Source organism: Electrophorus electricus, chromosome 4 (assembly GCF_013358815.1).
Source record: "Electrophorus electricus isolate fEleEle1 chromosome 4, fEleEle1.pri, whole genome shotgun sequence".
In the NCBI taxonomy this organism is placed as follows: Eukaryota; Metazoa; Chordata; class Actinopteri; order Gymnotiformes; family Gymnotidae; genus Electrophorus; species Electrophorus electricus.
Window position 1 is genome coordinate 7717125 of NC_049538.1, and position 26442 is coordinate 7743566.

Sequence of the window (26442 nt, forward strand, 5' to 3'; positions counted from 1 at the left end):
TTGACACAACTGTACCTTCAGCTGTCTTTAAGTTGCACTTGGATCTGATCAACTACCGGAATCTTAGTTTAATGGTACAGATATGAAATCTGCTTCTGCATCAGCATTATGAATGTATGATGTTTGCCTCAATAGTGAGTTGCTCTGGATAAATGAATTTTTGAAAATGTAAATATTGATTATAAAACTAATTTTATTTACATTTGTCCTGTTTTGCATATAACTATATTTTCAGACCATTTTTAATCTTTCCCAGATACTAAGCCTGTTTTTAAAAATGAAATAATGTTACATAATATAAATATATCATTAAATACTAAGACAATATCTACACCAATTTGCCCATAGTAGCAAAGAATAACAGAGTTGCCATCGTTTTGGAGGACGAAGGCGTAACCTGTGCCATAGACAAGCTTTTCAAAATATACTGGGTTTGTTCTTCTTTAATTAGTACGTGCATGACATGCCTTGCTCTGATCGGAAAAATGTTATTACCAAGACCCAGGTGATGGTTTAAACTACTGTAACATATGTGGGTGTAAAATGAAAAGGGTGTGTCTTAGAGAACTCAGACAGCTAATCAGACATCGGAGAGAAAGTGTGTGTCATTATTTTACGAAATGATAAAACGTTAAAAGCTTGTCAGCTACAGAGTAAACAAAAACATTTTACATTTTTACAGTTTTACATTTATTTTATAATGTATAATATGTACAATGTAAACATGTAAAGTTTATATACTAGGAATTATTTTTAAAGGAAAAAAACTTGCAAAAATATTTCCTAAAATACTGGAAAGTGTTTTAAAATCCTCTTAAAATTCAAAATTTCATGACTGTAATTGTTAAAACAGCATAGACTGCATTAATGTGAACACATTTGCTGCATCAAAAAATTGAACACAAGTTGCGTGTTACATGTCCCAACACATTTGACACATGGCTGCGTTAAAAAATAACACAACATGAGTTATTTATAACACATCTATTCTCAGGGAGCACATTGTTATTTGTAATGACAGTTCAGTGAGGTGTTTCTTGACATGTTCTATGCGTATGAGAGCCATTAGAACAAAGAGCAGGCCATTGCACTCTCATTAAGCTGCGTGGTGGTGCCCAGCTGCCTTTTATCTTGCCTGCTTGACAGGTTTTCCTCAAATGCCCCAGACAGGACATCTGACAGTTTCAGATAAGAAGCGATTGAAGTGCACAAGGTGAATGAATCAGCTCAAACACACGCTAAAAATATCTCAGCTTGCATTTCCTTACTGCTATAAAAGGTATGAGCTCACCTGGGTAGTTGAACCCTTAATGCACAGTGGAACTGAGAGTGCAGTTTTTACAGGTAAGTTATTTAAAAAAATAATCAATCAATTAAAATAGAATATTACAGAAGGCTTTCTTTCTAGTAATCACCAATGAAAATGTGGCAATTGCATAATTGAAAAATTTGTGGATAAAATAATTTTTTTTTCTATGAATAAATACTTTTTTATGAATATGCAAAAGTGTCACCATAATGCAAGTGCTATAATAAAATAAAATGCTATAACAATACTAAAGTATTATAAAATTATGACAATGCCAATAATGCCAATTTTAAGTTACTTTGGCACAAAAGAAATCAAATATGATTTTTAAATTAAAGTAAATGTTTTTATTTGAATTAAAATGCATGTTATTAAAAGATGTTTTCAGATTGTATGTAAATGAAGTGTATGTTTAAAAAATCTAAATGTATATGCTATAGAGTGTAATCTATTGCTGGCCTCCTAATTGACAAATAAAAATAATTTAATGGTACAAGAATATATTATTCTAAAGGACAATAACCAAGCAATGGAGGTTTTGTGTGTGTGTGTGTGTGTGTGTGTGTGTGTGTGTGTGTGTGTATATATATATATATATATATATATATATATATACACACACAGAAGTAAAAAATCTTGCAAAACTAGCTCCTTTAAAAAAATTACTTTTCCCCCAGTTCATTCCAAAGGCTTACAAAATCCTCTGTTGAATGTTCCAGCCACAAGTGGACTATTAGCTCAGTAAGAAAAGCCTGCGTTGTACACTACTCCATGTCCACACACCAGAACCTTAGACGATGAAGAGCATGCAATGGAATGCGTGTGCGCTGCTTGCAGTCTGTATTCTACCCATCAGCTTCTCAGGCAAGACACGCTCCATCTGCAGATTTTCTTCTTCTTTTATTTTTTACACATAACCATATCAGTCACACTTGGTTGTGTTTAAAGTAGCCTTCCATTTAAGTATCAATGTCTACTTTCCTTAGGAGCGCAACGCGTCGACCAAATAACCCCGAGGTATGGTAGCACCAATGGAGCCACACGACTGACACTTATAGGGGACGGTGAGAGTAGTAGCTGACGCTATTAAGGAACAATAAAAAATTAGCGTGCAAAAAGCTGGATACTTAGTAGTGGCTAAACTGCAGGCTTCCTCTCACCAAATAAATGCATTTTTTCTCTGTTTAAAACAAATACCAGGCTTTGCCGACCAGTTCACTCTTAACACTAATGACCCCAACTTTGGCAACATTGTGACTCTGGTGTCCAGAACAAGAGTCTTTCCCTGTGATGTAGAGAGAGATTCCACACATTCCAGCAGGATAACGTGCTACACCAGGTAACCCAGCTAAAACCAATAGAGGTTGGTACATCATAGAACACGGCATGAAAAAAGCAAAGGTGTGCATGAGGGAATCATGGGAATTCTTATTTCTGTGTTAGATGTAGCTGTCATTGCATATGATTTGGAACAGTGGTACATGAATGTACAGTGAATTGCAGTGTCCAGTGAGATCCAAACCCAGGCAGATTTTTGTGTCATGAGTTAACCTTAGTTTTGGATATAGCTATACTTACTACATTGTACAAATATAAGCTACTTCATTGAAAATCAGTTTTTTTCTAGCACTACCTGGCACTAGATGGTAGCACATCAAGACCTGAAACCAAAAATATCAAAGCCACATTTTATGAACATGTTGACACAGGATTGTGTTGACCTCGGACCTATGGAAACTTCAAAAGCTTTTGGTCACATATTGGTCACTTATTGATGAGGCCATTATGGAAAATTGCTCCCTCTCAGTGGTTTTATGAGTGCTTGAGCACATGTACTGAATTCTTGACAGAGCTGGTTGGCTTTTTTAGAGCAATGCCTGAGGATGACTATGAGGTCCAGCTCACAGTGAATGGTGTTCCTGTGCCTTCCAGTAGTATATGTAATGGAATGCAGTGGAATTACTGGTGCATGTTCCATGTAAGTATCACCGTTGTCTGTTTTTTTAACGGAGCCGAACATAAATGAATTCAGAGTACACCTATATGCTCGTAGTTGATATTCATATATTCATGTTGTTCACAGACCCTTTGGTACCGCACCCCCTCTATCCAGTCTATCACCCCTCTCACCGGCCTGCCAGGTGCACATTTATCCCAAGCTATATATTACGTGATCACGTAACATCAAACTGAGCAGATCTGCATGTTCTTGATAAATGCATTTACAATCTATTTCTCCTGTATCAATATCTAGGCACTGTGGTTCGTCTCCAGGGAAGAATTTTCACTGATGTCTATGGCAGCAACACTGCGCTAAGTTCCAATGGTCTGAGGTACTTTTTTGAGGTACTAAAATATTAAAAGTCAAATTCATTTATATAGCTTGTTTTACAACATGTGATGTCACAAAACAGCTTCACAAATATTTGAGCCCAGATGCCTAATATTCATCACCACTGGCTCTACAGTACAACTACTAAAAAGTCATGTCATGTATAATTAAATTGCTCTTGATGCATAATTCAGTTGTTCTTATTGTTTTCTACTTTGCAGAGCATACATGGGAGGGATGCCCTGCAATCTTTTACAGCCGAACTCAGATGATCTGTGAGTGTATGGCAGATGGGTTTTAAATCTAGTTGCATGACCGTGCTCCAGTATTTATCAAGTAGCCTTTGCCCCTCAGGTACGGCCTGACTTTGGACTCTGAATACAGTGACTGGGGTTACATGAGCTGTAAAATGACTGGAACATATGTGGGTAAGGGAACCTGTTCGTGCTTTGTGGAAGTGCCTCCTGTGAAATTCTACAGTCTGGTATACGTTGGGTTTAGTGGGTGATCTCTTTGTCTTGGCTAGGACATCACAACCTCAGCTACATTCTTGACAGTGAATTTGGAAGGTCGGTGAAGTACTTGTATCTCATCTCATACCATCTCATTAGTTCCCATCAGGTTCCTGTAACTGGGGGAAAAAATCACATGCATATTTCCTGTTTCAGGAGCTTGCCAGACTTTGACGTCTACCATGTGTCAGCTTTGAACAAGCTGGCAATGTTCCAAACCTATGCAGGTACTGAAACATTTATATTGAAACAAATCCACACAGACCAGTGCATGAGGATAAAGGATGTTAACTATCGCTTTGTAATCACAGCTGTTTACTCAACTTTTTTTCAGAGGTCACTGGAGTGTCCCCTTCTGAGGGCAGCATTCTTGGTGGTACATTGCTTACGATTCAAGGACATTACTTTGATGAGACAGACCGTCCAGCAAAGGTTTTAGTGGGAGGTAATTTGGGGAGCAAAATTGCCACCATTGATGCTATTGTGTCACACTGGCAGGTTTGAACCAACCATTCATGCAGTAGCACAAAAATGCATTCTAACGTGGATCATTAAATACTAAGAACATTCTGATCATTTTTATGTTCACTGCTGTTAAATTGTCAAACCCCCCTGCAAAAATGTAATGAATGTTCATCCAGTGAAACCTATTTATGGAAAATGATTGATGATTTGTTTAATCTGTCCTGTCTTTGTCTCTTGTACTCCTTCCTACAAGCTTTGTAAAGCTTTGTACAATTAACTTCTCAATTCAGAGTTGACCTCAAATGACTTCTAAACACAAAATTACAATGCTTTGTATGCAATTACAATGCTTTGTATCCACAATGCTTTGTGGTGATGGGCAGTTTCATTCATCATTGTCATTTGTACATAATAGCTCTTTTGTTTTCTCAAGGTCATGAGTGTGAGGTGCAAAGCGTGGCAGACACAGTGATCACCTGCAGGACCCCAGCATATGAGTGGAGCAACAGAACAATGTTTCCAGGTGAAGTGATGCCAGCATGCAGCACTGTGTCAGCAGATTGCTTCAACACAATGACATATTGTAATGACCAGACTGCCTTGACAAAATGACAAATAGTAATGATCAGAGTGCCTTGACACAATGACCTTGCTGTGACTTAGCTCCTTTGGTGTTTCATAGCAACCTGATGACATCAATGGATACCAATGCTAATCATAAAATACTGTACATAGTACAGTAATAAGCATCAAACACACTTAAATATAGAGGTATAAAGTACCTCCAAAATAAGGGCTTATGCAATTAATAAATAGCTAAGGAAAAAACATACATTTTTCTTTATGACTTAAAGGCTTACTTAAGGGTAATTTCTGACAGTTGAGGATTTGTGTCATATTTTCAGGTGGCAGGGGATTCAAAATGGAGATGTGGAATAATACCAATGTACTCAATCTGGAGGATGTTTTGAACTATAAATCTAGTCGGCCTGGGTACTCTGTCCAGTGGGTGGACTCACTGTCCTACCTGTGGCCCACAGAAATCGATTACTTTGTGGCTCGATTCAGTGGCTTCTTTGTTCCCATGGAGACGGACAACTACTATTTCTTAATCAAAGGAGATGACCGAATTCAGCTGTATTTTAGTAAAACTGGTCATCCTGATGATAAGGTACTGAATGGACCGTTCAAAAACGGTCTAAAACATTTTAGAATATTAAAACACTGGGCCATGACACTTCCTTTATTGTATCTTTCATGGTATTGAGCGTGCCTTGACTTGAATGTACTTATTCTGTCACATTTCTCTGTTGCTAATGCTGGCTAATGACATGACTCACCACATCAACTCAAAGGAAGTGACCTATAGCACTATTAACACATCATACTAAATATCAAAAATATATTATTAACTTTATCATTCTAAAACTCCAAATTAGCATTCAGGTTTTCACATTAATATATTAACTATACTTTTTAAAACTAGATATTTGTGTTAGGGTATCTGAACTTTGAATATGTCTTTGTAAAGTAACAAATTTTATTTTTATAAATAATGAACACTCAATTGTTTAATTTCCTTTCCCAAGGTCAAGATTGCATATCTGAATTCTTACACCACGAGTTTCTTTACAAGTTCAACCCAGAGGTCAGAGGTCATGCTCCTGGAAGAAGGAAAACCGTAAGTTGAGTTTGCGCTACCCAATAAAACATGTTTTTTTTTCACCTTGTTTTCCCCATTTTCTTATATTCGCTCCTCGAATATGTTTATTTAGGTATTATATTGAGGTCTTGTTCCAGCAGTACACAGCTGTCTCCTCAGTTGATGTGGCATTTTTCAAAGAGAGAAGCTTCTTTACTGCTCAGCAGACTGTCGATGCTGTTAACGAAAAGCAGATAATATATTCCCGTTATGACATATTGGATGAGAAGCAGGTTTGTTAGAGACACAGTTTCAACCACCATGACTTTTTTTTTTATAGTATGCAATTGTTTGCTTTTTGAATACTTAATAGTGTTTTGAAGTAAGTATTATTTGATTCCATCCCAACTGCTCATAGTTGTTTGTTTACTTGTGGTTTAGGTGGTTCATTTTGAGGGCTGGAACCCAGCTCCCTCTGTCCAGGAGGTGCAGAGAGTGACAGTCACCAGTGGCTGCTTCTCTCTGGGCAGCTGTGACTATACCTACTATACCCTTAGCTATGGAGTCCAAAGAACAGGTTTTGTTTCTCCAATGGTCTGGATAGCTGTTAATCCCATGCACTGTTTAGCATCTGATTTCCCTCAACAGTGTCAACAGTGTTGTATTTCTGTATTGTGGTTGTGGGGCTGACACTGTCCTGTTTCCTGCTCCAGGTCCGATTCCCGTAAGTGCACCTGCACAGGTGGTAGAGGCTGAGCTGAACGCTCTATGGACCATTAAACCAGACACTGTCACAGTCACGAAACAGGGCCCAGCTGCACAGTCACAGTACACGATTACATTCAGCTCTAGCAGAGGTAACACAATATCTGTGAACATGAAATTTCTACTTTCTTTATTTAAAAAAAAACCAATCTGTTTCCAAAGCATTGTCGTTATCTCTGTGTCAGGTGACTTTGAGGAGCTTAGCTATTGGACAGATGGGAGCGATGTGAACATCACCGTCACTGAGGACGTCAAAGGAAAAGCCGACTTGCAGACATTTACGCTTCTGTGGGGGGGCATCCCTTCAAGCCCTGTGCCTTACAACGCCTCAGCAGACGTGGTGCGTTTGTCTGTCCAAAGACACTGCCTTTTGGTTTCAAGGAGAACCCCTTGTTCCAAGCACTAAACATAACCAGTATCTATTGCCATGAGAATGTCTTTTTAAAAATCTTATTTGTTCTTGTTATATAAAGGAATGTTGCTTTTGTCTTAAGGTGCTGTCTGCACTGGAGGATATGGTGTCTGCTGCATGTCCCAAGAAGCTTCTGAATGTCGAGAATTCTTTTGTAAAATATTTCAGAGACTATGAGACTGATAGCACAGGGGTAAGCTTAGCAAAAAGTATTTTAATTTTAATTATTTCCTTAATTATTTAATTATTTAATTATTTTTTTACATTATTTTTACATGTAGATGAGTTTTCAGCTGGCCCATCCAAGCATTTAATTCTTAAAAGAAAAGGTCCAAGAAGAACAATATACTTTAGAGATATCTAATTCTTTTGAAATCTGCATTCACATTGTAATTAAAATATTTTGCATTTTAATATTTATATATGTTTATACAAGGTTTATATTGTCACATTCAAAAGAACATTGTAGCATTAGCTGGTTTTATATAAGCAAATAAAAATTTGCACAGATCATAAATGCTAAATCATCATAAACTTCAATGTTTCTGAATATTTCTAATTGATGACCCACACCTGTATGACAGCAAGATTTGAAGGGATGAAGGAAATCAAACAGAATTTAGTACTACTGTTTAGTAGCATTGTGTCAAAGGCCCTGTGCAATTAGGAGAAGCAGGATTCTAAAATGTGATCTTTCAGGCACAAAGGGCTTCAAACCTCGAGTGTGCTTAGTTCTCAGGTGACCTGAGCACCAGAGGCACCAGGGTCTCCGACGCCGAGCCCTTCTGCGGTCGCTGGTCCCTCATGAACCCGACCGTTCTGTTCAGGTCTGATGACGTGACTTTGACTGGAGAAGCCTATGGACCAGTGTCACTTCAGCAGCATGGCACAGTAAGCACCCATCTCAGGGGTTTGTGATACTAGCGTGCAGTTGTTTGACGTAATCAGTAACATCCCCCTCCCCAACACCCATTTTCATAAATAGGTTTGTTTGACATAATGGACCTTTATTCACAGGATATGTAAGTGCCTAATTACACCTGTGAGTCTTACGTGTTCTCATTTTCTCTCAGCTCTGCTTTGCGTATCGGGGATACCCAAGGAACAGCCTGGAAGTGGTGTTTAACTACCAGGATAGCTCCGGAGCTAGCTTCTCCAGGACCACTGTAATCCCTGAATTGTTTGAAGCAGGGGATGTGTAAGTTGGAACTTCATGGAGACCCAAATAAATTGTTAAGAAAAAGAACCTAAATAAATAGTCAAAAAGAAAGAAAAAAAGTAAATTCCATTAAAAAAAAATTTTTTTTGCAAGTACAGGTTGATTTTGTCTTGATTGTCTATAATTTATAATAATGCAGTTTGGTGTATTTGCAGATGGAAATACACATGTGTGAATATTTTTGGGGATCTGCAGACAAGCTTCCCTGGCACTAACTACAATCTGCTTGAGATACATCTGTACAGAGACACTGGGGACTACTACATAGACACAGTTCAGCTTGGTAGAACAGTCACCGTGGCTGACCCAAATGGTGATCAACAATAATTTTATACAAACTATTGCTTCAAATAATGTACACAAAAATGGTCCATATTGTAACATAAAAACAAGAATAAGGAATAAATATTTTCCTTGAACAAATAAAATCACCACTTGCCATGAACATATGAGAACCGTGAAACTATATTGTTCTCAGTGTGTTAATTTAACGTTGGTTTCATGGTGTTAACATTGGTGATGTTGCTGTTACATGAAATACATTGTCATTGTAAATACATTCACTCATGTCCTTAATGCCCTTGTCTGCATGCCTGGTGGTAGTGGTTACCATGGAGAGACGACCTCCTGCTCTGGCCGATTCTGGTCATTTCTTCCAGTGGCTCTCCGTGCAGAAGCTGGGAGGAGCGCCACGTGTCGAGTATGAGATCACCGTCTCTGGGTTCCACTGTGCTTCTGATTTCCCTCTAATGGAGATAGGCTTTCTTCAGGTGAGTGTGACGGAAGGAAGATATCAGTACAGAGCAAGAAATATCTAGTACAAAGCAAGAAAAGGACACTTCTCTTGTAACTTTTTCCTGCACCCATTAGTAAAAACGAAGTCATCTAGAAATCTATAGTGTTCAGGAAAAATTTAAAGTGTTTTATCTCTTTTGTTTTAAATCCCAAAGAGAACGGGCACCTGGATGGAGGATACGCTGGCGTTTGCCCAGGACAACGCCACAGTCAGCGTGGAACGCGTGCAGAAAGCCAGCCCCCCTCTCAACGGTAGCTTCAGCGTGGAGATCTTCAGCCAGCGCGTGGAAGGTCAGCCTGTGCCTCCTCCCTCTTCTTGCCTCGAGGCTTGCCTGCTCCCAGCATACCTCACACACGCTTGCTAAATTAAAAAAATAAAGCAGTGGGACAATGCTCCTTGGACTATTGTGATGCACCATATCTGCGGGTGCCGCAGGCCTGGCCACGGATATCAGCACACAGGATCTGCGGTACGCCCTGCAAGGCATTCCAGCCCTGGGCCAGCTGAAAGTGGATAGGACAGGGGGCTGCAGAGGCTACTTCTGGACCATTGAGTGGCTTTCTATGCCAGGCAGCCAGCCTCTACTCCAGGTGAAACACCGCCATGTAATGGGGTGGGGCACAGCTTCCTTTTTGAAGACCTTAAACACGTTAATCCCCCCCCCCCCTTTTTTTTGTGCTTTGTGATATCTTTGCTAGATCAATGACTCTGCTGTTGTGGGTGTAAACCCCTCTGTGGTAGCAATAGTCGAACAGCGAGGAGGCCTTTTCAAGCAAAGTATTATGGGAGATTTCCTGCGAGTTCCTACAGATAAGACACAGGTGCATATGGTTACTCTTTAATACTCCTATAGCACCTGTATGGCAGTGACAGACCAATCTGCCATTTGGTTGGATTTTATGCAGTGCTGGGTTTTGCTACTGCATGGAGTGTTTTAATTTTAGTTCAGTTTAATTTTTTTAGTTAATTTGTTCAGTTTACACACTGTTGATGTTGATGATTTGTTTAATGTATATTGGTTATTGGCTTAGTTAACTACTGAAATCATATATATATATATATATATATATATATATATATATATATATATATATATATATATATATTCATTCATATGGTATAGTGCATGCAATAATTGTTAATATGTGGCCAGAAATTAGTAATAAAAATGTATTATAGTAAATCAGTAAAAAGCAGTGACTGAATATGCATTGTGCTCTCTGAGAATGAGCCAGACACCAGCAAAACTGTAATATCTTTTTGTGCGACTGTTATATCTTTTCAGGTTGAAGTTTTTATCAATGGTATCCCATCCATATGTTCCTATGACTGCAGCTTCACCTGGAGTGAAGCTAGGACACCAGTTGTGACAGGAATCTCCCCAACACAAGGTAGAACACAATTTAATTTCGTGATGCAAACTGTGACTGTTGATCTGCTGTTGATCAGTGTTAATGCTAACTTGATTGGTCACTGTTTATAGGAGCCAGCGCTCTAGGAACAGTCCTCAGTGTCTCAGGATCTGGATTTGATGTAAATTCCACAGTGCTGATTGGGAACATCCAGTGCACAGTTCTCTATGTTAACAGTAAGTTAACATGTATAGCAGCTACAAAGACAAGCCACAACAGACATGTTGGTAAAAAGAATGTAAAAAAACACAAGCGTAATACACTCTTATGTAAAATGTCATCCAAGATAATGATTCATCCAGTTAATTATGTGTGTTTCAGACACATGGTTGAACTGTAGCATTGGCGCTGCCAGTGCTGGACTGTACCCAGTCTCTCTGAGTTTCCCAGGCTTGGGCTATGCTCAGTACCAAGGAGGCAAGGTTTTCAACTTCACCTACCAGATGGGAGTGACCTCCATAGTCCCCACGGCAGGCAGCATTACTGGTAAATTGGAGACCTGGAAATGTAACCAGTTGTTACCAAAAATGGATTAACTTTTACAATTTGCTTCTGCTTTTTGCACAGTTGTTAATAGAATTATATAACTGAATGACACTCTTACTTATGGAATTGTGCAGTCATAGGCTTATTCTCCAAACACGGTGTTCTTTAGGAGGAACGATCATAACCATTTCTGGCTATGGCTTCAGCCAGGACACCACAGTCACCATTGGGAACGCTTTATGTTTCATCATCGACATGAACCTGCAGCAGCTCAGATGTAGAGCGCCTGCTGTATGTGGATGAGTTGATTCTGTATTTGTTATGCTGTGTGGGTAGTAACTATTTGAATGGTGGCACTTAGAGACTATAAATTACTAAACAGGTGGATGATCAGTCATGCAACAACAAGAGGAACATGGTGCATAAGAATTAAATATTATATATATATATATATATATATATATATATATATATTTTATCAGGGAACTTGGATTCTATGCTAATTTACCAATGTTAATATTACTGTGAATAATATTTATAATATGTTTATATAATTACACTTGCCACTAATAATGATACTGGGTATTTTGTAGTTAACAAAGAAGATAGCATACATGTAAGAATCTGTTTGCTGAGATTTATAAAAACTGTGCTGACTAATGTTCTTGATTGCATAGCATGTTTAAATAGCTAAGTGCTAGTTACCATCTACCAAAGCTTGATAAAATGTGTACATAAATTAAAGCAATTCAACTAAGTGAAAGCAATTTTCATCAAACAATTATTACATCCAACATATCTTCACACACAAAGCTTTATGTGTGAAGTGAATTAGATTTGTTGTTCTGGCACTGTCTGAAATATTGAGCTTTTCTGTGGTCTGGTTTAGGGGCCAGCCGGAGCGAAGGCACTGACCCTGCTGAAGGGGGAGACGCAGGTTGTGGCAAGTGACTCTTTCACATATGACACCAACCTGACAGCAATCATTACTGGTGTGAGCCCACAGAGAACAACTGTGTTAGGTAAGGTCCCAGAGTAATGGAAGTTTAGAGCCACACTCAACTGTGTTAGGTAAAGTCCTGGAGTAATGGAAGTTTAGAGCCACACTCAACTGTGTTAGGTAAGGTCCCAGAGTAATGGAGGTTTAGAGCCACACTCAGCTGTGTTAGGTAAGGTCCCAGAGTAATGGAAGATTAGAGCCACACTCAGCAGCTCAACATGATAAAAAGGATCAGTCATATTTTCTCATAATATCCACAAAATGAATTGATCCAGCCTGTTTTTATCACCATTGAGATTTCAGTAGAAGATTGTTACCTTTTTTAAAAAATAGGATCTTTTCATAATTGTTCAGTAAACAAAACCCTGTAGCTGTAACACAAGGAAGAGTATCCAATTGCAAGAGGATTGGGGATATGTGCGAGTAGGCCTGGCAGCGTGGAGCTGAATGTGGTTCCTGGGGTTAGTTACAGTAGGCTGTGAAGAAAAAATGTTTTTCATTTATATAACCCATTACCAGATTGTTTTTACTATACATTTTACCCCTTCTACCGTACTATACTGGCTGCAAATGGCACGTACTATTTGGAGCCAGATCTGGTATGACGGTTTTTTTTTGTTTGTTTTTTTATGGTAACTATTCAAGTTAAAGATATTATATGAGGACATCTCAGGAGTTGGTCCGCAATTTTCTGCAACTTTCCTTTTTTTTTTCATAACTGCTGGCATTTTTGCTGATCTCATTTACTGCGGATTTCCCTGCTATGATTTATTTCACAATTTCCTATCTAGGCGAGGGTTTAAATGCGCTTTGCATATAGCTTGTTGTGTACCATGTTTTACCAAGATTGTTTATATTCAAAAATGTAAAAGAGAATTTTAGACAAATATGTGTCTCTGTATCATTTCTTTTATCTTTTATGTATTCCTGCTGTGTCGTATAGGGCATGACATTCTCAACATCACGGGTAAAAACTTCGAGGCCTGGGCCAGTGGCAGCGCCGTGCTCATTGGTGAAACTGAGTGTGCCGTGCAGCTTTGGGCCAGTGACGTCATTACTTGTCAGTTACCCGCACTCCCCCCTGCGGTCTACAGTGTCAGCGTTCGTGTGGGAAACCGTGGCTATCCCCAGATCAGGTTTCCATTGGCATTACTGCCATTATCACATTAATTTAAACCAGTGCTACAGTTTGAATGCCACAAAATGCCCCATGCAAACGTGTGATAAAATTTAAAAATACTCTTCTGTTGTGACTGCAGACTTACACAGTGATTATTTAATGTAACAAATTATTGTTTTTTATATCTCCCTATTTACCCCAAATCCAGCGCTGATGTGCACACCACCATCGAGTATGTTTTGCAAGTGACTGGCCTCTATCCACAGCAAGGCTCTCTATATGGTGGCACCACAGTGACAATCGCTGGTTCTGGATTCAGCCCTGTTCTTGCAGACAACAGTGTCACACTGGGTGCACTATCTTGATATGACATCACGTGTATTTCAATTCTGTCCTGTAGAAGTCTCCGAAGATCTTTTTTTCTCTCCATCTGTTGTACATTGCTGGAGATAATATGTCTTAATGTTAATCTCAGCTGAACCTATTAGAAAATCATGCAGGATCTTGTTTACTGAAATCACAGTCTTGGCAATGAAATTGCAGTTTTAATCATTAGAACAGTGGTATGAGTTTAGCTAAACTGAGTCTCATCTTGTCTGCATAGGTGACACGCGCTGTGAAGTCACTAATGCCTGGGACCATCAGCTGGAGTGCGTCACCCAGACTAATGAGCAAACATATACAGTTACAAACCAAGGCTTCGACTTCAGTAAGTATATAACCATCAGTCGTCCTGCCCCAAAGGCAGAGAAATCTTACAGGGGGTTTGGGTTCATTAATTTAGAACCATGCAAAATTTTCTTCCACTGCTTTTAGGAGCAAATTTCCCCCCTAATATTTAGGTATAAATCTGTGCTACTTCAGAATCTTTCAGTTGTGTGTGTCTATGCCTGTATTCATTCAGACTACGGTCAGGGGTACGCGTGGAGTCCCGCTGTGGTGATGGCGTCTCTAGGAGACACAGTGGTCTGGAGCTGGGAGGCCCTGCCTTTTGTGTTCGGCCTGGGCTACCGAGTCTTCAGCGTGGCCACCCCCAGCAGCACGGAGTTTGATGGAGTGACCTTCAACAGCGGCAACACTAGAACAGCTACAGGTACCAAGACCATAAAAGCTTACGCCTGACATATTCATTCAAATTGGTCCCAGCTAAATTGCAAAGATCACATTAGTTACTCAGAAAGATTTCAATATAGATGTGCTACTCGGAGGGAATTAGTCAACCAGAAGTAGAAAGTGCTCTAACAATCTAAGAAACATGAAGTGACTCTCCTTGCTGAAGGATCATGCCATTTACTGTTTTTCTGCATTCTACAAAATAACAATATAAAGCATTATTCCAAGGTTTACTTTTAAATGCCCACATGAATGAAGTAACTCTAAATAAAGTGTATTTAGCATTTTAATGTAAAAGTTATCCAAAATCAAAAACTAAAATAATTGATGGGAAATGGGTGATATTTGGTTTTTCGTTGCTAGGGCTCAAATAATTAATGTTTCTTTTCTCTCAAGTTGTCAGGCACTGATTATCTTGAGCTCTTAATTTAGACAATGGAAACCTGCCTAAGCGACATAATTTCTTGAAAGAGGATCTTACCCTACGGGTGTACCTGCCTGGGCATGTCCGTGTAGGAGTTGCTGGCACGTGTTTCTCTGTCCATAGGGTTCTTCAGCTACCGTTTCACGACCCCTGGGGTGTACTACTACAGCAGCGGCTACATCGATTCAGCAAACCAGAGAAGCATGCAGGGCGTGGTGAATGTCAGGCCACTAGAGGAGACGAACGGTTTGCTCCACGTTACTATAGGGGGATTTCAAGCTCTCCAGCACCTAGGTACAAACACATACACCCTACCTGGCCTAGTGCCTAATTCGGCTACGTCTTCTAAACGTTCTGTCTATGCAGCCTTTCAGTTTCAGGTGTAATGTAAAATGGACCTCAAAGGATGCAGAACTTCCATTAACTACCTGAATTATGAACGTGCAAATTCTTTGGCTGTTGCTGTTTTTTTTTTCCCTTTCAGTGAAGCATCACTGAAGTAACACATTACATGAGAGTAATGCCCTTAATCAAAGGTTAGGCCTAATCTTCATGTTGAAAATACAGTTCCAGAAAACGTGAATGGGTCGGTGTCTGATTGTGTGGCCTTCTCCGAGTGCCCTGGATCTAACAGGACGTCCAGCGGCCTCTACTTCAGTTTCTCCACCTGTCCCAGCCCCATTGTCACCTCCATCTCACCCAGACAAGGCACAGTGTATGACCCCATTGTCATCCAGGGATCTGGCTTCAGCAACACCCCTTGTGCCAATGAGGTGGGCAGAGATCCAAAGCTGGAGTTAAAATCACGTGTCCACTCAAGGCAGTTTAACATCCTAATTGACCTTGACACACCTTTAAGAATGTTTCCATCAGTGGTCCAACATATAGTGTTTTTGCTTTGTTTCAGTTTCAGGTGTTAATTATCATTCCTTTGTCTAGTGTTCCTTATCCATCCACCTGATATGGCTCTTTGTTTTCATAGGTCATGATTGGAAACGTTTCCTGTAACGTGATCAGCAGCACCTCCACTGAGATGATCTGCCTCCTGCAGCCCAACAGTGGTGCGCCTGTTGGTATGCCCCTGCCCGTCAGTGTGCATATCAGCAACCTGGGCAACGCCATGCTCACCATGCCCAGCGAGTCTGCCCGCCGCTTCGTGCTTTTACCTGTGGTGGATACCATCTCGCCTGTGGCAGGCAGCACGACAGGCCATACCCGTGTACTCATCACCGGATCCGGCCTCACCGACGGCGCGGTCACAGTGGCCGGTGCCCCGTGCATCACCGTGTCCAGCAACTACACTCACATCACGTGTGACACGTCTCCGTCACCAGCACACACCGGAGACGTCTCTGTCCTTGCTGCCGGCGTCTCTTCGTCCTGCAATGGCGACTGCTCCTACGAATACTCCGAGTCCATGGCCCCCATGGTTTTTTCCATTTACCCCAGCTCCGTCAGCGGGAATCTCACGGCCGTCTTCGTAAATGGCAGCGGGTTTGGTGACCACCTTGAAGATCTCATTGTGTACGCGGATAACATCGTGCTCGATGTCATGGAGGTCACGGACACCAACATGATGCTGTTGGTTGGACCCTTGCCCGCCGGTCCACATGCCCTTCTGGTGGTGGTTCTAAGCAAAGGGCTGGCCCACGGAGACACAGTGCTCACCAGCCTGCCCCTGGCCAGCTTACAGCCCAGCTCAGGAAGCCTTGCAGGAGGAACCCTGCTGACAATCACAGGGAACGGCTTTGTAGTGGGGAACACCAGTGTGATGCTGGGGTCCTGCCCTTGCTCCATAGTGCAGGGAACTCCCTTCATGGTGACATGTTTGACATGTGCCAATGTCGAAAGGCAGGTGCAGGTAAATATTCAGGTGTTTGGGGTGATTTACCCACCTCTGAGCTTCAACTACACTCGTCAGCAAACTCCGGAGATCACCAGTGTGAGTCCTGCAACAGGTGGGTGATGCATCTCCAGCCATGTTAATTCAATGTAGAGAGAGCTGCTATTTAATTGCTTCAGTTACTCATTCAACATTTCCCAAAAGTAACTAAATAAAAACTTGCCCTCAAAGTTCAAAGTTCAAAGTTCAAAATTAGTTAATTAGAGAACATACACTTCCATTCAGATAGCCGAGGGCTCACGATGGTGTGCTTATTCTTTTCACATTCAGGTCCCAGTGGGATAGCGATCACCGTGTCTGGTTCTGGGTTTGGCTTGGATGCTGGCCTTGTTTCAGTGGCAATAGCTGGTGTGGCATGTGATGTGTCCTCCATCACGGACATGGTGTTGCAGTGCACTGTGGGGTCCCATCCAGGAGGAACATACCCAGTCACGCTGCATCACCAGGTCAAAGGTGATGCCCTGAACCAGGCCGACTTCACCTATGAGCTTCGACTGACCCTGGTCACGCCTAATGAAGGTAGTCAAAAATGTGACCCTCTCTTGATACATCTGATAAAGGCTCATATTGCTGTTGTGGTAACTGCAAGGTAACAGGAACCTTTGCTCTACGTTGTTTTAGGAAGTTACGGTGGAGGTGCGTTGGTGACAGTCCAAGGCTCTGGGTTTGACCCACAGTCTTCTAGAGTACTGATCTGCAGAGGGGAATGCAGTGTCAACAGAAACACATCTACGTCCTCTGCAATCTACTGCGAGGTTCCACCCAACAACGGTGTGTGCCTTCAGGATCAGAACAGAACCTACCACATGTACTTGTAGATCCAAAATCTTCTCCTCTGTAGTCCAACGTAGGGCTTTGCAGGCGAGCAGGCTTGAGATAAAGGCCGTTTAACTGCATGAATGCACCTTAAGGCCCCAAGTGTCTTCTGTGACAGGAGCTCAAGGGGAGGAGCCATGCTCAGTGACAGTGCTGAACGCCTATGGGTCAGCCAACATGACGAACGGCTATACCTACAAAGCCAGCCTGACTCCCGTCATTACGGATGTGTCACCACGCAGGGGAGGAACAGCTGGGGGCACTCTGCTTACCATCACCGGCTTTGCTTTCAGGTCAGGAGTTGCACCTAGTGCAAGGAAGAAGTGGGCCTCTTGCATGCTCACCAAAAACAGCACATCATCATGATATACTGCTAATGAATCAAAGAAGATTTTGGCATTGTTAATTACTAAGAGCTCACTAAGGCAAACCATCACTCATACATAGTATCCCTAGTCATTATAACCTAACCAAGGCATATGTGTGGGATAAATATTTCATAAATACAGGTGGCGTATGAGTTTGAAACCTGATCAGGGGACAGGCCTAGTTTGTGTTCTTGCACACAGTACAGCAACGCTAAACTGATCTTGATCTTGAACAGGAGCTCTCGAACCTTCCCTCTTCTACCTCTGGCACCCCTGACACTAGAGCAGCTTCTCTTCATAGTGACCCCTCCTGTTCCAATTATTGCTTAAATTAATCTGCTCACAAGATAGTGCCAACCAAGCATATAAAATTATGCATTTTAGTTTGCTGACGGCTTCGGCGTGATGGCACTTGAGGTAAGGACAAACATCAACACATGATCATCTCAGTTCAGGGCAGAGCGATGATCTAACTCTGTTTTGGCAGACCACACATTTACAGCCTATTGCATTGAGTATGTTTCAATCAAATGAAATTTATTAGAACAGTTCTTCACAGATGTGCATGTGCCAGTCACATGCACAAGGAAGCAGCAACAAAGCGACCTGCCAGTTAGATAAAAGCTTGCGTGCAAGACTTTAAAAATGGGCTGGACTACACACAACAAACTCTACCAACACATCATGGTCTTTAGTTCTGTAACCTGGAGACTCACTCCAAGTTGTATTCAAACGCAGGTCTCCATGTAAAAGAGACCAAGATAAACTGAGCAAGCTCACAGCAAACACAAGAGCTAAAAAACACTAAAAGAAAACCTAAAATTGCTCAAAAATCAGCTTTCACAACCAAGGACGTCAAAGGCTAAAGAAAGACAGAAAGAGATGTGGAAAAGCCAGAGGAAAAACTCTCAAGTGGGGACTCAAGAGAGAAAAGTACAATTCAAGGTAATAGCTAAGTTCAAGAGGCAAGAGAGAGAAAGGAGACCCCAGAGAAAGCTCTTCAGGTCTGAAATACCAGCTTTGTCTTTCATAAGAACAAAGACTGAGCATGCTCGAGCTTGTGTGCTTCTCTGAAGTATCCCAATGAACAGATGTTGCAAATTACTCTTGATTACTGTGACGCGGCCCTTTGCCTTCCTCTGGTGGCCGAATATGGACTACCCGGCCAAGTTAACTTTGATTAAATGCCTAAAATGAATCCATGAATGTATAAGCTGTGTCCCTAGCAAGTCAGAAAATGAAGTGACCAAACTGGTTTGCAAAAATACTTAAAAAATACTGCAAAAAATATTAAATAATTTTAAATTGTAAATAATTATTATAAATAATTTTTATTCAAGCGACAATGGTGTGTCCGAGTAGACCCTGGTGGTTTAGTGTTTTCAGGAGAGGAGAGCTGTTTGAGGAGCAGTGTAACCTGTGCTTACTATTATAATTGAAGTATGAAGCATTTTTTCATAAGGTCACTGCCACTGTGCTCCATAAAATGCAATAAATAAGTATTTCAACAAAATTGTATAACAGTAATACAAAGAAACTTCTTATCTTGTATTGGTTTAGCCTAATAAAGAAAAAGGAAACAAATGTAATCAAATACATGGATTAGGTCTTTCAATAAATGCTAAAATATAATAAAAATCTAACTGCTTAGTCAAGCAAATTCTTTGCCAGGATAGGCTATAGGCTAGTCCCTACTATTGTTGAATGTGAAATTAATAATGCAATTAATAATCCAATTAATTACCCAATTTATTATTTTAGGTAGGCACAGTGCATGAACAGTTTAGTCCAACTGACTTTATGATTTTCAATTACAAAATTTATAACTGTCCTTAAGCAATTGTATTGTCACTTTGTGGATAATGCCCAAAACTGGTGTGCAACCTGTAAAACTTTACATCAACATTATTTCTATTCAATTTTATTAAATGATTTCCATAAGACTTACTTAAGCATACAAACCGTGATGAAGTAATGAATTTTAAAATGATGAAAAGAAATTAACGCATAATTTTTAAAATCTATATATCATTCAGAGATGATTTAGGCCTATGTGTTCATGTCAGTGGGTAACATTGGGTTATTAATACATACAATTACTACATTACTAAATACAATAGTGCCACATTTTGGTCAGATATGTAGGATTGATTGCAAAGTTGTCACAGTAACATCTGTTTAATGTCACTCAATATATTGTATTAATTAATTTCATGATTACCAAAACTTCATTTTGTATCTTTTTACCATAAGAAATGCATTTAAGTTAATTTTTGTGAAATTGTGAAATTTATCTGTCACATAGCCTACAAAATGGATGTGTCCATGTGTGTGTGTGTGTGTGTGTGTGTGTGTGTGTGTGTGTGTGTTCTGCCATTTTAGTTCCTAAGTCTGTTATGGTTTTGCTAATTTCTAAAGCACTTTTCATCTGAAGACCTACAAATCAAAAACTTGTGTTACTACTTTTGTTCCCTGCCATGTGGCACAAACAGTGGTGGGGATGTTACCGTGACGATCACAGGCTCAGTCTGTGATGTCCAGTCAGCCAATGACACATCAGTCATCTGTGTGACTGGATCCCAACCCAAATCCCAGATGAGTAGTATCCGACTGCAGGTTGGCGACAGAGGGATCGCCCAGACGGTGAATTACTTTCACATATGTTAAACATCTTGCAAATAAAATATCTTAAGGTCCTTTTCAAAGTAACAATCACTTCAGAAATTAACTGAATTAAGCACATTATTTTATTTGCATCTTTTATTAAAGACTCTGTAAAAGTGCCAGATGGCATGTCTAGGCAATCAAAAAGTGGCCTCCCTGAACAGATCAAATAGAGTGCCAATCTAGTGTCCTGACTGAGCAAGAAAAATGAAAATGTGAATAATCATATTCATACTACATATTCATACTACAGTATAAACAGTGTAACGAAGGCACACACACACAAAGGAGAGGATCCAATTGCAAGAGGTTTTATTTAGTTTACGGAGTCTGAAGGGAGTCCAGGGGTCAGGCAGGAGATGGGGTCTCTACAGGTAGAGTTCAGAAACCAGTAAGACAAACACATACAAGGAAGACTTGCTATGTGCCATGAGAGTGGCAATACTTCACAAAAAGAGAGCGAGGGAGGGGAGCTTAAATAGGAGGGTAGTTAAGGGAGAGAATAGTCAGTAGGTATGTCTAATTAATATTCCGGCAATCCAGATCAGAGTGCTGGGATGAGCGTGGGTGACGGGTTCCATGTCACACAGTTTACAGGATCTTCAGAAATGTTCCAGAGAAGCAGTATGTGGGTAAAGCTTGACGCTGCTAATGTGTGACACCTCTCATCCCAGAACCACTCTGATTTCTTCTACATTGATGTGTGGTCGTCTCGCTACACCTGGGGTGGTGAGTCCGCCCCTGAGGCAGGCATGTTTGTGGTCATCACCAAAGGCCAGACCATCCTCCTCGATGTCAGCACACCAGTGTTAAAGATGCTTCTCATCCAAGGTACTGTGACGGAACCAAAAAAAAAGAGTTCAAATGTTAACACAGAACTGGTTGAGAGGACTGAGGGGGGAAACCTCATTATATGAGGATGACCCGCCAAACCACATGTGCTCCTGATGTAGTTTTCCGATCACACCGTTTCATACCCAGGTGGAAAGTTGATCTTTGACGAGGCGGACATCGAGCTGCAGGCAGAGAACATCCTCATCACAGACGGCGGAGCCCTTCAGATTGGAACAGAGGACCAGCCGTTCCAGCACAAGGCCATCATCACTCTGCACGGCCACCTGCGCTCCCCGGAACTGCCCATCTATGGGGCCAAAACGCTGGGCATTAGAGAAGGAGTGCTGGACCTGCACGGTACGACAGACCGTGCTGTCTTTACACAGCGGACTTTCATCACATTCTCCCAACTAATAGACAACATTTTCAGGAGCATGGCTGACATTATGTGAAGTTTCTCGCAAAGTTATATGTTCATAACATAACACAACAACATAATGTCCTTCTAACATTAAGTGTCATTTATGTTATTAACTGAATGGGTGAGCCCCACACCATATATAGCTAACATAACACAGGCAGGAACCGATGTTCCAAGAACGTCCCTCAGAATGGCTTCTGAGGAAAGCCTGGTTTAAGGGACCTGTTTGAAACCTGTTCCTCCAGGCATCCCAATCCCAATCCCTTGGACCCGCCTTGCCCAAACCGCCAGCAATGGGTCCAGCACGCTGATCCTGATGGACACTGTCACCTGGAGAGTCGGAGATGAGATTGTCATCGCCTCAACAGGACCCAGGTATGGAACTGTGATCGAGTGTAAATTAATACGCCGTTTGCTGAAGCCACTTTCACGCTGAAGCCACTTTCACGCTGAAGAATTTATATTTATTTAGTTCATTTGCAGTATCTCTAGGAGTAAAGAAAATAAAAATTTAGGTTTTTCCTTTTCCTTAATTCTTTCAAACTTGCCTCTGTTTTCATGGTTTTTTTTTCCTTTTGAGGGTGTTCTTAACCAACTTAATTTCCAGCAACGTGAAAGTTAAAAAATATATTCCTTGCTCATGTTTATAATAATACATAGGTTGAACAGCTAGATGCAGGTTGAACAGCTAGATATTACTGTATTTAGATTGTATTGGCATTTTACTTGGATTATAAGGCTATTGTTGTATTTCACATGTGTGTCTGTGGGTTTTACAGGCACAGTCAGAACGAGAATGAGGTGAGGACCATTGCAACCGTGTCGGCTGATGGGCGGCTCCTGACCCTAACTCAGCCATTGAACTACAAACACCTGGGGGTGTCCATCACACTGCCTGATGGGACTGTGTTTGAGGCAAGGGCGGAAGTCGGCGTGCTCACCAGGAACATCGTCATCCGTGGATCCATCAACCAAGAGTGGAGTGATCAGATTAGTGCCTGCCCTGATGGCTTTAATACCGGTAACTCTGTCAAGTAGTTCCAGTATATAAATAATGAGTAATGAGGAATGAACTTTCTCCAATATATGAATGAGTTGTTTATATGATATATGAACCGAGCAACTGCAAACATGTTTGCTTACTACTCCTTACCACTATGTCTGACACTTGCACTAAGAAAAATTCCTTGTACATCTGGTATTTTGTGAATAAAGTCTGATTCTGATTCAGATGCCCAATTTGTATGATTTCTATCCACAGGGGAGTTTGCCACCCAGACATGTTTCCAAGGAAGATTTGGGGAAGAAACTGGAAGTGACCAGTTTGGTGGCTGCATTATGTTCCATGCACCTAGGCCCAATGAAAATCTGGCCATCGGCAGAATCGAATATGTCGAGGTATCAAGCAGCATCTGTTAGTACTTAGAAACACAAATCAAAAGGACTAGTGAAATTTCATGATCATGGGGCTACGTAAAATAGCCAAAAAGAACACTGATATGTAAAGTATGTATAGTGTCGTATGCAAAGAGTTTTATTTTGTCTCTTTGGTCAGGTCTTTAACGCTGGTCAGGCGTTCCGCCTCGGCCGCTACCCCATCCACTGGCACCTAGTCGGCGATGTCAAGTTCAAGTCATATGTTCGCGGTTGTGCCATCCACCAGACATACAACCGTGCCGTCACCATCCACAACACCCACCACCTGCTGGTGGAGCACAATGTTATCTACAACATCATGGGAGGGGCGTTCTTCATTGAGGATGGCATCGAGACAGGCAACGTGTTGCAGTACAATCTGGCTGTGTTCGTCAGGCAGAGCACCAGCCTGCTGAATGACGACGTGACCCCAGCCGGCTACTGGGTCACCAACCCCAACAACACCATCCGGCACAATGCCGCTGCCGGAGGCACCCATTTCGGCTATTGGTATCGGATGCACGGCCACCCAGATGGGATGTCTTATGATTACAGCATCTGCCAGAAGATGGTGCCACTCGGGGAGTTCTTCAACAACTCCGTGCACTCGCAGGGCTGGTTCGGCCTGTGGATCTTCCAGGAGTATTACCCCCAGCAGGGTGGAGCCTGCGGCTGGGCCACGCCCGTGCCAGCCGTCTTCTGTCGCCTCACGTCGTGGAACAACCAGAAGGGAGCCGAGTGGGTGAACGTGGGTGCTGTGCAATTCCAGGAGTTCCTGGTGGTCAACAACGAGGTGGCAGGTGTGGAGACCAAGCGCATCATCCAGCAGTATGTGAGTGGCTGGGACCTGCAGGGCGGCGCCGCACTGGTCAACAGCACCTTCGTGGGCCATGTGGATGAGCTGGGTCTGGGCAGAGACTACTGCACAGCCCGCGCCATTGTTCTGCCCCTGGACGACGGCATGAGTGTGCTCGGCGCCAAGTTCGTGAACTTTGACCGGCCATCTTGCGCTGCAATTGGCGTCACCTCGATAGACGGCGTCTGTACCCATCTGTGCGGTGGCTGGAGTGCCAAATTCAGTGGTGTCCAGTTTTATCAGTCACCCAACAAGGCAGCCTTCAGATGGGAACATGAGATAGCACTCATAGATACCGATGGAACTCTAACAGGCACTTATTCATTCATTTATTAATTACTTTTCTTATTTATTAATTTGACTTTTAAAAAGAAATATCAAAAATGATTTCACTTGTCAGCTGTGATTTCACATGATTACACATTGGATTTTTTTCAGAAATAACAGAGAATCCACATACTATTAACATTTTGTTTAAAGAATTCTCTATATCTCACTGCACAGTCTAGTTTTGACCTACAATTGTACACCAAATTTTACATTGAAGGCATTTTTTGGTTATGGGTATAATATGTGTTCAGTACATAAGAAGGAAGATACTCACAGAATTCAGCTGGAGTAATATATTCATCCCTATATACCATAAGTATCTCAAGCACTAATTCACTCGGTATCTCAACAGGCAATCCTGGCTCTAAGGTTGTGCCTAAGAGCAAACTGTTGGACCCAGCTCACTGCTCTGACGACCCGGCTTGGAGTGCGGGCTTCCCTGGGGCAGTGTGTGATAACACCATAAGCTTCCACCGTCTGGCCTTCAACAACCCTTCACCTTACTCACTCATAGCCAAAGATGTCATACTCACCAACACATATGGTATAGCATGTCTCCTTGACCTGTTTTTTTTCGTGTTGTCCTTTTTTAAGGCCATTCCAGCATGTTATGGTAACATTTTATGGGGTTCCATTAATGAAATGTCCTTTTCTTGTTTTTTTTTTGCAGTACTACTTACAATAAAAACCATTGCTCAGCATAACTCTTTGTTTTGTATTATTCTAGGGACAAGTGTCCTTCCCTTTGTTGAGAAATTGATTACACACAGCTTTGGTTGGATGGCGCTGCTACCGTCGGACAAAACCTACAACTGGTACTTCCACGGTGCCTCCCAGATTACAAACATCTCATACAACGCAATGTTCTATGGCTTCAGGGTAAAGTGCTCATAATAATATGAAATGTCATTTTACTATATAAAGTTGTTTCATATATCAAATTGTTTCTGCATTGAACTACTGGAAAACTACTGCAGTTGAAGTGCATTTCAAATTTCTATTGGAAAGTACGTACTTTAAAGTATTTGCCCAATATTTGTCCTTTTCCCAAATGAGAAAATAAAAATAATAATAATAACAGTGATAATAGAATTAATACTATATAGCAAGTGAAACTCAAAAAACAAAGACCCACTGCACTAAGTGTAATTTTAATTAATTACTTTTAATTAATTTAATTAACTCTATGGTTTTATTTTTGTCCTTTCTGTATAAAAAGCCAGAAGATTATGTCATTGTGAATCACAACCTGACTCAGAGTCCTGACTGGTTTCATATAGTAGACAACAGAGTTGGCTCCTCCGAACCCCTGAATGCCAGTGTGAATGTCAATGGAGACTGGTACTTTAACAAATCCTCCAACAACCTCTACTACATGGGTAAAACTGCTGCTCTCTCTAATAAGGGGGTTTTTACTACTACCTTATTACACTCTAATAAAGGATTTTTCATATGTCCAAGTTAATTGTCACTGAAAAATAAATACTATATATTTTTCTCTGCGCCAATGGATTCTGATCGCTCTGAGATGTGTTGTGTAATGTCAACCCTGCAGTATCTGGCAGAGAGACTCCCTCTCGCGGTCAGACGGGCAGCGTGGACAGGTCGACGGCAGACAGAGCTGTGGCGTTCAGCGTGTACACCTGTTTCTTCCCCAACTGTACTCTGCCGTCACCGCCTCCTCCCACCACGCTCGCGCCTCTGCCCGGTAGCAAACCTGCCAACTTCATGTACGTTGCAGACACTCGGTAGAAAGCAAGACCAAAAAAGCAAACAGTGTGCACCTATTAGAATATCTTCATACAGAGCACTAACAGGCAGTCAAAA

At 41.3% G+C, this 26442-nt stretch overlaps 1 protein-coding gene across 1 annotated transcript in view; it reads left to right on the forward strand.

Moving 5' to 3' along the window:
* The first annotated feature begins 2106 nt into the window (after positions 1–2106).
* The window catches only part of pkhd1l1.1 (PKHD1 like 1, tandem duplicate 1), a 34392-nt gene continuing 10056 nt past the window's right edge, over positions 2107–26442 (forward strand). Inside the window, 52 exon segments of the mRNA XM_035525096.1 lie at positions 2107–2173; positions 2296–2373; positions 2510–2648; positions 3179–3287; positions 3393–3450; positions 3564–3642; positions 3863–3916; positions 3996–4069; positions 4168–4210; positions 4310–4380; positions 4488–4598; positions 5052–5141; positions 5524–5789; positions 6208–6299; positions 6394–6553; positions 6702–6837; positions 6974–7117; positions 7211–7365; positions 7520–7630; positions 8170–8328; positions 8511–8635; positions 8812–8969; positions 9260–9432; positions 9607–9742; positions 9888–10042; positions 10151–10273; positions 10738–10843; positions 10936–11040; positions 11186–11350; positions 11520–11641; positions 12240–12372; positions 13294–13486; positions 13679–13821; positions 14075–14179; positions 14375–14563; positions 15131–15301; positions 15575–15780; positions 15990–16965; positions 17181–17429; positions 17532–17681; positions 17845–18019; positions 20587–20737; positions 21433–21589; positions 21740–21949; positions 22259–22388; positions 22793–23034; positions 23275–23411; positions 23569–24598; positions 24968–25159; positions 25343–25494; positions 25835–25994; positions 26171–26384. Of these exon segments, the coding sequence (XP_035380989.1) occupies positions 2107–2173; positions 2296–2373; positions 2510–2648; positions 3179–3287; positions 3393–3450; positions 3564–3642; positions 3863–3916; positions 3996–4069; positions 4168–4210; positions 4310–4380; positions 4488–4598; positions 5052–5141; positions 5524–5789; positions 6208–6299; positions 6394–6553; positions 6702–6837; positions 6974–7117; positions 7211–7365; positions 7520–7630; positions 8170–8328; positions 8511–8635; positions 8812–8969; positions 9260–9432; positions 9607–9742; positions 9888–10042; positions 10151–10273; positions 10738–10843; positions 10936–11040; positions 11186–11350; positions 11520–11641; positions 12240–12372; positions 13294–13486; positions 13679–13821; positions 14075–14179; positions 14375–14563; positions 15131–15301; positions 15575–15780; positions 15990–16965; positions 17181–17429; positions 17532–17681; positions 17845–18019; positions 20587–20737; positions 21433–21589; positions 21740–21949; positions 22259–22388; positions 22793–23034; positions 23275–23411; positions 23569–24598; positions 24968–25159; positions 25343–25494; positions 25835–25994; positions 26171–26384 (9029 nt within the window).